The 12,875-nt window shown below is 44.2% G+C and overlaps 1 protein-coding gene across 1 annotated transcript in view; it reads right to left on the bottom strand.

Annotated features, from left to right (window-relative positions):
• Nucleotides 1–12,263, bottom strand: part of LOC133951910 (endothelin-converting enzyme-like 1) — a 39,615-nt gene extending 27,352 nt beyond the window's left edge. Inside the window, exons 1-6 of the mRNA XM_062386163.1 lie at nucleotides 12,197–12,263; nucleotides 11,406–12,139; nucleotides 10,644–10,712; nucleotides 9,235–9,345; nucleotides 9,057–9,149; nucleotides 7,011–7,135 (exon numbers count right to left, since the gene is read on the bottom strand). Of these exons, the coding sequence (XP_062242147.1) occupies nucleotides 7,011–7,135; nucleotides 9,057–9,149; nucleotides 9,235–9,345; nucleotides 10,644–10,712; nucleotides 11,406–12,139; nucleotides 12,197–12,263 (1,199 nt within the window). The remainder of the gene's footprint in view (nucleotides 1–7,010; nucleotides 7,136–9,056; nucleotides 9,150–9,234; nucleotides 9,346–10,643; nucleotides 10,713–11,405; nucleotides 12,140–12,196) is intronic.
• Between the last annotated feature and the right edge of the window lie 612 nt (nucleotides 12,264–12,875).

The following is a 12,875-nucleotide window of genomic DNA, read 5'->3' as shown; positions in this document are numbered from 1 at the left end:
AGCTGTCATGTTGTCCTACTTTTTACAGTCCATTTTTGAATACAAGACATGTCAGGAGTCATTAGAAGCCCTTTCAATGAGTGACACAATTAATAAAACAAGTTTATCCTGATTCTTGTTGACGTTTAAGGACAGAGGATATCACACCTTGTTAAGCCTTATGAGACAAATTGTATGTATGATTTGTGAATATGGGCTATACAATATGGGCTATACAAATAAATTGTTATTGATTGATTGATATACTATATAACTAAATGATGGATAATTAGTAAAGCAATTTGTATCTGTATTACTGTTTTGACAAGGGAAACTCAAAGACATTTTCAACAAACTTTCCTCTGAAGATCCCATCTTTTGCATTAGATGGAGAATGGAATGAGTCACAAAATATATAAAATGACATAAATTTATCATAAGTCCCCTTGAAACTCCCCTACAGGGTCACATCACCCCACACTTCCCTGCATATCATGTGTTAGTGTGCTTTGCACAGTCATGGAGTCACAGCCCAGCTAAACGAAAGCAGAGGGACTGTCTGCCAGAGTCCTGTTCAGATCAGGAAGTAGGTTTAATCACTCGAGGACTAAGTGAGGGATAATTAGGTGAATCTTTTTTAATGTGAAGGATCGGGAGATGAAAAGATACTGCCCATGTGCACTGCATCAACACATTAGCACAGGTAATGACCCTGTAGGTAATAGAGAAGGGAGAACCTCCTCTGGTCCAAACTTCAGTTCTGGATATGCAGACAGCAGAGATATAATAATTTTACATTTAAAATAATAAGATTAAAGTGTAGTAATGAGACATGAAAAGAAAAAAAATGTGTGAGATGTACATCCAAAGCATCATATAGCAGCAGGTCTGCATGTATTTTCAGCTTGGGAGGCCCAGCTGGGAATCAGACCTCAACTGCTGAAAGCTACTTAACCATGAAATCCAACGTTTGATGAACAGCGTCATGTGAACAAAAGCTTTACAACTACCTCGAGTGGGCATTTTTAAAAGTGGTGCACCCAGCAGGAAGCGAACCCACCGCTGGTGCTCCATCTTTTCTGTGGGTTACTCATGAACTCAATTTGATTGTATTGCTTAAAACGCCTCTAAACAAACACACATGAAATGAGAGACTCTCCCCGCTAGTCTTCAAAGCTGACTCCAAACAGGCAGGAGAAATAACACACACCACCTACCCCTGCACACGCCCTCGAGAGTGACGGAGGAACAGAGGGAGCAGACGGAGAGAGAGAAGAGAGAGGGGGTATGTGGGCGAGAGGCTGGTGCTTTCCCCTTCATTGGAGGCCTGCTCATCTGGCTAATGGGATTGGCTGCAGTCACCCCAATGCAAGGGGGACTGCACACACACACACACACACACTGGAGAGAGAGAGAAAAACCGAAAGATCGATGGATGGAGCATGAAGAGACGGACGTGTGACTTCTCTTGTCAGTAGCCTTGTATGATGGGAAAGCCATCAATGTGAGAGTATGGTAAGGATGGAGAGAGATAATAATGGAGAAAAGGATTGGTCAATAAGATGCCTAAAAGATGGAGAGAGTGAGAGAAAAAATGGACAGAGGAGAAAATGAGAGTGCAATGGATAAATGGAGTTGTCAATAGCAAACCCAAACCAAGTTTAAGAGAATGAAGACAGAGGAGAAGAAAATACTTAATGCATGGTGGTAAACATGACTGGTAGTAAAGGGAAAGGATCAGGGTGGAGTCTGAATGAGGCATGGATGGATGGATAAAGAAAATAGAAAAGTAGAGAAAATGGGTGTAAGACAGATAGTCAGATAAAATACATAGTGAGAGAAAGTATGTAAAGAAGACTAAGGGAGAAAAGGGACAATATGTAGCCATGGAGAAGGGAAATGAAAAAAGAAATGACATGGGAAAGGAGGTAGGAGGAAAGAAATACAAGGTGTCAAAAGAAGGAGAGCGGGGGGGATCCATTAATTTTTAACCGTCCATCCCGTTGTCATGAAACACAACAGTCAGATGAAGCACCTGTCTGTGTTCTTGTCGGACACCTTTTCACCTCAGAGTTCAACTTCAAACTGTTCCTCCAATTTACCAAGATTCCACTCCTCTCCCTGTCTGCATTCATATGAAAGTCTGTTCCAATGCCTTTGGCTCTGTTATGAGTTCAATGCACTCTTGATTTGTGTTTGTGTGTGTGTGTGTGTGTGTGTGTGTTTGTGTGTGTGTGTGTGTGTGTGTGTTTGTGTGCATCGGTGGGTGACAAAAGTTCATCAAAGTATGACTGTGTGAAAAACAGTTTTTCTGTGGTCCGTTTGTGACGATGAGAAGAACAAAACCACTTCATCGTCTGCTCTACTGGACAATGACACCATGGGCCAACACCTCTGCCACAACCTTTGACTCCAGCTATATGAGGCTAAACAATGGAACCGTGCGAGTGTGTGGGCCTCAGTCTGTACAGTATTGATCTGGGGATGGAGCCGTGGTAGCGAAGTCCAGTTGACACAGACGCTTGACCAATTGTGAGTCAGTCTCAGCTGTCAATCATGACTAATTCAAACCAAACTAACCAGTAGTGTCCATGTGAAAGTATAAATATTTCCCTCATGGTGAGGGAAACTATACAGACACGTCAACAAACTGTAGGAGAAGCCAATGCAAATGCATCACCACCTGAGTCTGAATATTGAGTGTTTTCCTCTTCTGCTAACATTGCATGAATACAGAATAAATATCAGCATGTTAACATGATCATAGTGAGCGTGTTAGCATACTGATGTTAGCTCAACAAGCTCAACACAGCACAGTGATAAGTAGAGCCTCACAGAGCTGCTAGCATGGCTGTAGACTCCATATATCTTGATTAATATTTATGCTATTTCCGCTGTTGCGACATCTTTTCATGAAGTCAGTAGCATATAATATCCCTAAAAGTGTTGCCAAAGTTACTTTGAAAAATTAACTTAGTTACTTTACAGATTACTTGATTTAAAAATTAACTAAGCTAGATTACAAGTTACTTTATTGGTTACATTCAGCAGCTGCCGACAACACCCCCGCCGCCTCAACATAAAAATGACAAGCGGTTTTGCCAACACTCACTTTATTAGAAACCACCGGAGGGAGCCCGCCGCGCGAGTGGAGGGTCCCCCAGCGGGCGCCGTAGCTGAGGTGATCCGTGAGAAGGGCCGGACACGCGTTCAGAGTCGCCGACGCTGACCGCCGTACCCTGTCCCCTAAAACCGGTGTCCGCCTTCCACACCGGCGACGGACAATGCCCCGCGGCCCAAGAGAAGGAAAGCCCGTTGAGGAGTGCCGCCCACCGAACCTCCGGCTGCGTGGAGAGGAGGGCGACGGGGCGACTGCTCCCCCAGCAGCAGGACGTGCCCAGCGGTTTAACCAGATTAGAGTAACGCGGTACTAAGTACTAAGTAACACGTTACCGGCATCACTGATCCCTACTAACACTGAAATAATTGTTTGTCAAATTAATTAGTTGGGAAAAGCAAACATGAAGTAACACAACTACCCAGCAGATGAAACACTGGAGGAAGGAAGTGTTTATTGTTCTGACAGGATTTTGCACTTGCAGGTACAGATTCCTGGTGTTATCTCCACGTGAATGTTAACTTCAGTTTCCTGGAGTCTGTATCTGTGGATGTGTTTTCTGTTCTTGCTACAAGCTGTTTGACTTGTTAATAACTGGCAGTGGTGGAAAGGACCCCTTGATGTGAGCAACCGGGGCATTCATAAGCAATGCTAATGAGCGATACCCCATAGCGCCACTCCACCATTTGTACAACTGGGTGTGTGTGTGTGTGTGCATGTGTATGTGTGTGTGTGTGTGTGTGTGTGTCTGTGTGTGTGCGTATGGCGTGTGTGTCTGTGTGTGTCTGTGTGTGTGAATGGGTAACGCCAAGCTTTGTTCAAAGTCTTAAATGAACTTCTAGGAGACGGAACCTGGAGACAGACTGGAGGTGGAGACTGAGTGAGAGAGATTAAAAAGAGAGAGGATAACAACAGAGATGTTGGGGGAGAGTGAGGAGCAGGTGAGGGGAGAAGATGACAGAAGGTAGCCCCCAGAATTGATTGAAGGAGGAATAGATAGGTAACAATGGCAGACGGGCAGATGGAGAGATGGGAGAGCAGAGAGCAGCTGGTAGATTGAGGCAGATTGAGGGCAACTACAGGGTGGTCATGCAAAGTTGAAAAGGAGAGAGGCAGCCAGAGAAGATGGGGAAAGAGAGACAGTTGGAGAGAGGTGGTGGAGCAGGGGATAGGAGAGTTAGGTGAACAGAGGGTGAGAGAGAAAAGAAGACTGACTGACTGAAAGAGAGAAATACAGAGAGAAAAAGTCTTAAAAGTTCAAACTGTTGCTGCTAACTGTCATTGTATGGAAGTCGAATGGACTTCCATACAAGGACACTGCTCAAAACTGAAAAGACCAGTGTTTCCCATTAATTACTGCGACTCTGAGGTCGAATTCGTCTCACTGCAGTTTCATAATGAGCTGGAAAAAAACTTGCACTTCTTGTGATAACAGAAACAGTCTCTAGTTTATTGTTCAGTGCAGTAGCATCATTGCAGAGCTGTGTGCAGCTCCTGGTCGCACTGTATCTCTCTCTATATCTCTCTCCCATACATTGACCTGTTTGTCAGTCTGGACCTCGGCAGCACCGGGAGAAATTCCAAAACGTCGGTTGGCCGTTCCTCCAGCATTACACCAGACCTCTCATGATACCTGTGTGCAATTATCATTAATCAATTATGGGGTCTTCATCAATCAAACCCTCATCAGCTCGACCGGAAAGTAGCGGAAGCCCAATAGTTTGTGAATGGACTCCTGAAGTTGCTATAATCATGATAACGTTCCGAATGTTAGATTTCTTTGACATGGACATGAACAGCCAATTGGGCAACTGGATCAGGATGTAGTCGGTTAACATGTCAGTGGTTCGATCTTGGCTCCTATGCATTCAGAGGATGGTAAACAATTTCCTTGACAGCTGTGCCAGCAGTGTATGAATGGTTTGTGATATAGAAGCACTGTATGGATGTGTGTGCTATATAAATACAGTCTATTTATGTTAAACGTTGTAATTGTGATTTAAAAGATGTGGGCATTTACCAGGCTGAGTGTCTAGCAAAACGTTTGAGATGAGTTGCATTATTAAGTTTGGACACAACATAATTTTGATCGTCTATTTTTCCCTTTACTGGCAAAGGGGCACATTTTTAAATGCTGCATGTTCTGGTCACATACTGGAACAGCTTTTGATTTAACAAGGAAAAAGAAGTAAAGCTACTGTGTATAGCGCCGCACTGGAGTTCTACCCTGACTCCACTCTGTTATGAAGAAACGATAACATGGAGAGAAGACAGGATGTCATATGGACCCAGGTGGAGGGGAGAGAAGACAGGGAGAGAGGATGATGCAAGCAGAGTCTTGTTTATTACTGAAGCCATCAGGAAGGATAGATGGACAGAACAGTCAGAGAGAAGATTGGTAAACAACAAGAGAAGAGACAGAGCATTAAACCTGGCTCCTGCAACCTGTGGAGAAGTGAGGCTGCGATAATGGATTGGATAGAGGCGCAGGTAGCTGTATATTCACAAAGGAGATAATGAAACCCTTCAATGATATGACCCTGACTCGATGCATGTGCTCTACATTTCACAAAGAAGGAGCGCAGATAAAAGAGATCAGGAATAGTTTGTTCTAAAAGAAATAGCAGCTCAAAACAGAAAACCTGACACTGATGGGAGCTGAGCCAAATCGCTGCAGAAATATACATTATTTTGTTGTTGATCATTAAAGTAATTTATATAAAATACAAAGGTTGGTGGCCACAATAATAAGAAGTAAAGAAAAAAAACATACAATACATACAATCTAACTGGAGAAGGGAAAAAAAACAAATGCAGACATAAAGTTGAGCAATTTAAAGCAACCGTGAAGCCATTTGCATGATGGCACATACACTCCTGATCAAAATCTTAAGACCAGTTAAAAAATGCATGAATTTGCATTTTGCACTGTTGAATCTTAGGAAGGTTCTAAGTAGAGTTTCAAAATGCAAAAAAAAGAAATGGGAACAATAGCCCAAAAGTTGTGAGCAGGCAATTTATTGAAAACAACAATTTAACTGAAGTAGGCTGTTCATCAGCTGATCAAAAGTTTAAGTTAATGTGTCTTTATCAGGTTGAGGCACTGATTGGTTGACCGGAGGAACTAATGGGTCATAGTGACAACACAGTGACCTGGTCGATGTTTAGCACGTGGACTTGCTGTTGTGACAAATGAAATACTACGCACCTCTTTGCCTAGAAAAAAGGTAGAGGTGACATTTTAGTCAACCATCCAGTCACCACTCCTCCAGGGCTGTTGTGTATTTGTGTAAAGGACAACTGGCGAGCTGTCAGTGGCTGTAACACACATCCCGGTGTACAACAGCCTTCTATAGCTTCCTATGGAGTCTGTCAAGAGGAAGAAGGAGTGTGAAGTGCGTGTGTGTGTGTGAGTGTGAGTGTGAGTGTGAGTGTGAGTGTGAGTGTGTGTGTGTGTGTGTGTGTGTGTGTGTGTGTGTCCGTCTATGTGCGTCTTTCTAAGTCTGCAGGTGGTAGAAAGGTGTGGGTGTGAGATCAATAATAATCATCTGCTGTAGAAGTGGAAGTTCACCCAACAGTGACTCACCTCACACACACGCACACACGCACACACGCACACACACACACACACTGGCTAATGCGCACACAAATACATGCATAGCACCACTCAAAGCCCAATCCATACAACTCGTGACATTATACGTTGTAGCCAAAATAGTAGTGACAGCCCTAAACCAAAGGGAACACACACACACACAAACTAAAGAACAAAAGCGCTTACTCGCACTAAAAAAGAAAAGACTCAAAAATGCATACATCTAATGTCATCGATTTTCCATACACCTCAGTGCCCTCATCTTTCGCTCCCTGCCCCCCCGCCGTCAAACAACACGCATTCTCTCTTTGTCCTTACCTCTTTGAAGTGGTATTGATGATGTCAGACACTTTCTGTAGGTAGTCAGTAGCCAGCACCACGATCTCTTCGTCCTCCGAGAGGTTTTCGAGGAAGATTTTGTCCAGCAGCCGTTTCCAGTGAAGCTGTGGTTGCACAAGGATTGATCGAGTCAATTATTTTTTAGGTTAAACACAGTTGTTGTCAAATGTGCTAAATACTCTTTGAACGGTTGGGAGTTCCAGGCCACAGACCATGATGCTTTCAGAATCAGTGTGGTCCTGTGTCAGACACTTAAAAGCGCAATATAGCAACCCAGATGCTGTGAGGAAGGAAAGATTTGGAAAATAAGTGTAAAAATATGAGGAATTGACCCGCATTTAGATAATTTTCACTTCTAGACCTGGCCTTGGTAACTTTAAAACAGGCAACAATTATGTTGTTGTGGCTTTTGTGACGAATGGCAATTTCGTCACAAAAGCCATTTTTGCTGCAGTAATGTTATATTATGAGGACCTATTGATATCACATCACAACTGTGAAATGGACAAAGTGAGCGAGTCAGTGTTTGTTGGGGCTTGAAGATATCAAGAACAGTTCAATATTAATACATTTTGAATAAATAGGCGTTCTGTAGCAGCGGCAGCCATTGGACGAATCAATGCATTCACGACAAAGGCAACAACTGAGTCTCCAATTCAGGGTTCTGCTTACTGAGTTCAGTACAGTTTACACTGCAACTAGCATCATCACAGACCAAGTAAACAGCCCATTCCATCAGGCAGGTTTAGAATAGAACTGCACTGATATAATTCAGTTTTAAAGAGCCATGGCTCATATCTTCATTTACTTCATTACAGTCAAATCACACATGAAATTATCCTGTAATATTGCTACTTGTATTGGGTAGTGCTCCAACTTTTAAAATCTAATTCAGTATATAGGCTTATCAACTCAAATGAAGACGAAGATGCTGAGGGTGGTGATTCAGACAGCAGAGAATCGGGCAGATTTAATGGGCCTTTAAGATCTAATGCTGCAAGCAGCAACACTGGAAAAGGAAATCGCTTGTACAACCCTCACGGCTGCTGCTGTCCCCCCATTAAATATGTGCCCTTGCTTCAGGTCTGCCTGTGACCCGGTGCTTAATCAAACAGGCTCAGAGCTTGCTGCTGGCAGGAGGCCTACGGTAGGATGCACAACGTTCCTGGGAATAAATAATGCAAATACTACTCATTTGTCTTTGTCCAATGTATACTGCATATGTTCCTGTTTATATACTTTAGACATAAATGATACTTTTAAATTCACAATCCTATATTTATAGCGAGTACAATGATTTGGAGGGTTTGTATAAGGCAGAGTTCTGCTTATTCATGCTTGGTGCTATTACTTATAATTCCACAGCAGCTTCCTTGAGACTGTATTTTTTTCAGAAATCTTGGGTGATTAGCTCAGGGTTTTAGTTGCATTTGGACTAATGACTAGCAGTAACACACTGAAGAGACATTGCAGTGTTCTGTCTACTCTATTTGAATCTTCATCGTCTGATCTAGGTCTTTCCAGTTTTCTCCTTTTCCTTGTCACATCCTTTGTTTCCACACAGTTTTTTTGGGGCTGGGAATCTGACAAATGTATCTATTTTTCTTCCTCTCAGCACATTCACAGTCTGCAGCTCCACTCCCTCCCTCCAGTCCTCCTTCTCGACCATTAAAACATCTTGACGATTCTCTGTTGGTGTTCCCGCTGCTTCAGAGGAGAGCCTCCACCTTCTTGACTCTCCCTCTTCGTGTCTCCAGAGTCTCACCCCCTCCTTCCGTCCCTTCCCTTCATTGTTTTCCATCAACTACCCCTGCTGGCGGACAGCTCTTGAGTCACTTAGGTCTCTGTGTGTGGGTCTGATTCAGTTCACATGCATATACACACATTATATCATAAATGATGTTTATGTGTTGTGTGTGTGTGTGTGTGTGCGTGTGTGTGTGTGTGTGTGTGTGTGTGTGTGTTTATGTGCTGTTTGTGTGGGTGTGTGTGTTTATGTGCTGTTTGTGTGTGTGTGGTACCCACACTAGGAGCGATGCGCTGTAGCTCCCTCAGGGTGATGCGGTTGTACATGATGCTGATGTCCTTTCTTTGGTCATCATATTCGGACACAGTGATCTGGAGAGAGAGAACATTTTACACAACAACGCACACACACGCACATACACTCACATAAGCTCACATGCACACGCAATAAGCTCACATTGGCCAGACGAGTCTCCAGCTGTATAATCTCCTTGGACTTCTGCGTGGAATCTTGAGCTCCCAGCATGCTCAGCAAGCGCTCCATCAGGGCCTTGTACGCCGCCAGGATCTGAGAAGCACAACGACATCAGCGTTAATAGGCAGGAGGAGCTGCGACATCATCAGTAATGGCCAGCGACGGGGGCTGACATGTGGCAAAGTGGACAGGATAACAAAAGCACAGCGGGTGACAGAGGAAAACAGGTGGATTGATGAAGAGAAGAGAGAGAGATGGTTCAGTATGACAGATGGAGGAGCAGAGAACGAGGAAAGAGTTAGGAAAAGAGAAGAGACTAGGAGGAGGGAAGGTTAGGAAGGAAAGAAAACCTAAAGGAGGTCGAGTGTGAGGTAAAGGTAAAAAAAAGATAATGAAGGGGACGATAGGAGAGGGGAAAATGGGAGAAAACGAAGTGATGGGAAGGAGGGATGGACAGGGAAGGGTTAGACAGATACAGTCCAGAGCTACATTATGTGCTCAGTTATTACTCTTCAGGCACTGTGCTTTAGCACATTCAATTTGAAATTAAATAATTGTACTTGTGTATAGTGTCAGCTTTCATTTGAGTGGGTGGACGTCTGTGTGGAAAGAGTTGTGTGTGAGATTAAGCCCTTAAAACAAATACTGCCCAAATTAAAAGGGTTCACCTGTAATTAGCCATTGGGCCACTAAGGTTTCTTAGTCCGCTGTGTTGTCTCAAATATAGTTAATGCACAAAAGAGCTCATAAATGGCTCAGAGTTGATTGAGGTGAGAGTTTAGGTTAGGGTCAGTAGTCTCATTCCTCTTCTGAGGACCAGGCTAGAAGCAGAGACCAAACAACAAGCAAGAGCTGATCGGGGACAGCTTCAATGATGCTTTGACAGAGAATCTCAAGGGAAAAGTGTTTTCTGATGTTTGTAGTGGAAAACTTTAGCGGGTCAGTGACTGTAGAAGTTTTTTTTTTTAGATCTTTCGGCATTATTGATATGATCGTGAGAGTGAAATGGGGAGAGAGAGTGGAGGACGGCAAACGGCCAGGTCACATCCTGGCTGCTGCCAAACCCCACGTACTTAGTAGGGGAAACTGAGTGTTCTCTTAATAAAGGATAGTGAGCCAAGGCTCTTTCCCAAATAAATAAAATATGATTTAGTTTGAAGTAATGTGAATAGGTTGAACTACTTTTGACCCATTAAACCTTGGACACTGTGTGTCTACAGTATATCTCCCACAAAGTCCTTTATATATTAATGTAAACCAGCTCAAATGAAAGCTGAGACTTAGCAAATGAATGTTGTATCAATTAATGTACCTGAGGCGCAGAGCCTAAGGAACAACAAAATGTGTATCTGACCAAAATAACTGATAGAAACCAAAGGAGGCATGTTTACCTTCACACTGTCCTCATCCTCTCCCAGATAGAGGGTTCTCTCCGGGAGTGTGAGCCCCTCCTGGTCAACCTGTACACACACACACACGCACACACACACACACACACACAGATGCACACACGCACGCATACACACACACACACACACACACACACACGCACACACACAAACATGGTCAGAAGATCATATGGTAATTTTATGGTACGTATAGTCACATATGTGACATATGTATTTTCAAAGGATGAAATAATGCCAGTATGTGCAAGCTATGACACATATGCTAAACTGGTACATTATCTATGACCATAAATACTTCCTGCAGTGTGTGCACTGGACTGACATGTCATCTGTTATTTAATCTCAGCTTTGCTCTAATAACGGTTTGTCCATGAGCAGTGAACAGTGACTCAGATCAGGAAGTACACAGCTAACCTGACAAGAAACACACTGCTTCAGACTGTTCAAGAGCTGTGGATGAACCTTAAATAAAGGCTTTATTATTGAGGTGTGTTCAGAATAAATGACATCTGAATTTTGCATATTGAGACATAGGTCATAATAAGACACAGAAACTAAATGGGTCTTACCAGTGGACACAATTATATACACCAGGTGAAAGTTCACTTTGTGTTTAGCCTGAACACACACATCTTTAATGTCCCATGATTGTCCTCTTTTCACCTAGGATGAATAACAATCAATACGTTTGTGGCCGCATGAAGTCACATCGTGCATTCACAAGTACACACAGCTTCTTCTCACCCTGATAGCGTTCCTTGAGGAGTTTTTATCATCCACATTGACAGTGAGGGAGAAAAAGACAGCCGTGCTGTACACTCCCTGTGTCCTGTACAACAGCTCATCGAAGTCCGGCCTCTGTGGTGCCCCTTCGCTCTCCCACCCGGCAGCACCCGAAGGAGCCCCCACCAGGTCCCACCCCCCACAGCTGTCTATCACCTCTGTCATGGGGTCAGAGCCGAGCTTGTCGATTTCCTGGATGTTGACGCAAGATCTGTAGAACTCCTTGACCTTGCGCTCCGCCGAGTTGGGCCCACGCCTCCGTACTGGCTCCAGAAGGAGGTGCTGTAGTTTCTCCTCGTTGTGCTCCCCTATAGCCGTGATGATGCCATAGCTGAGCTTGTCGTCTGGGATGAGGTTGCGCCTCAACCAACCACCACAGGCAAAGGAGTAAAAGTCCTGGCAGGGCTGGATGGTGGGGTCAATATTGGACTGAACGAAGCGAGCCGTGCGCAGCAGGGAGCGTTTGCGTTGGCAGTCTTGTCGGCACTGCGGGTCCTGCATGGCGTCCAGGGAAATGTACTTGAGTGCCAGCATGCTGCCCAAGATAACACACATGCCTGCAGCAAAGACCAGTGCAGAGAGGAGACAGATTTCCCTCCGGCTCCATCGAGGAAGCCCTCCACTGCTGGTGGCGCTGCTTGGATCTTTATTTCGACCGTTTGACAAAGTCCCTCCTCGGCTTCGCCCCACATGGCGGTCCAGGCTGCCTCCCAGGTGAAGGGTCATGCCATTGCTTAAGATGTCACTGCTGTACCGACCTCCATGTTTTACTTCCTGGAACTCATCATAGTGGGCAGTTAAGGAGTATGTCTTCTCCATGGCAAATAATTGTTTTAGGTAGAAAGCAGGCAGATAGATTCAGGGTGAAATGGATGAAAAAATTACTTATTTCTACGTTCAGAGTACTATCATGACAACTCCTCGCGAGACAAAAGGGAGGAAAGCCGCTAAACGGCAAAACGCTGAAGAGAAGTCAAGATGCTGTTGGGCCTCTTTAGGCAAAGTCCCCTTTATTCTTTTTAAATCAGCAGAGCAAGGGGGCTCCCATTGAGCATGAGAAATCTCTGGGGTCCTTCTTTCTCTCGCTCATCCTCTTTCTTGCTGCTCCCTTTCCATTCGCTCCTCTTGCTCTCTCCAACTGGTTACTGGTTCTGTAAGGCGAGAGAGAGAGAGAGACAGAGATTGGAAATTGAATCCACAATTACAGCAGCAGAGAATGACAAAATAGCACCTTTTTCGGCACATTTTCCCCCACATGGTTTCCTTATGTTGTTTGTCAGCTAAAGCTGTTGAATTGATTGGTGATAGTCATCCCTCGGAGGGAGAAGATGCCCCCGGTGACTCATGGCTTTGGATAGATCAATGGAGAAATGAGAAAAGAGCGGAGTATCAGCTGGACATGGAGAGGCGTGGCAATCACCATAACTTAGC

This window comes from Platichthys flesus, chromosome 4 (assembly GCF_949316205.1).
Source record: "Platichthys flesus chromosome 4, fPlaFle2.1, whole genome shotgun sequence".
NCBI classification, from domain to species: Eukaryota; Metazoa; Chordata; class Actinopteri; order Pleuronectiformes; family Pleuronectidae; genus Platichthys; species Platichthys flesus.
This window is presented reverse-complemented; position numbering and strand designations above follow the sequence as displayed.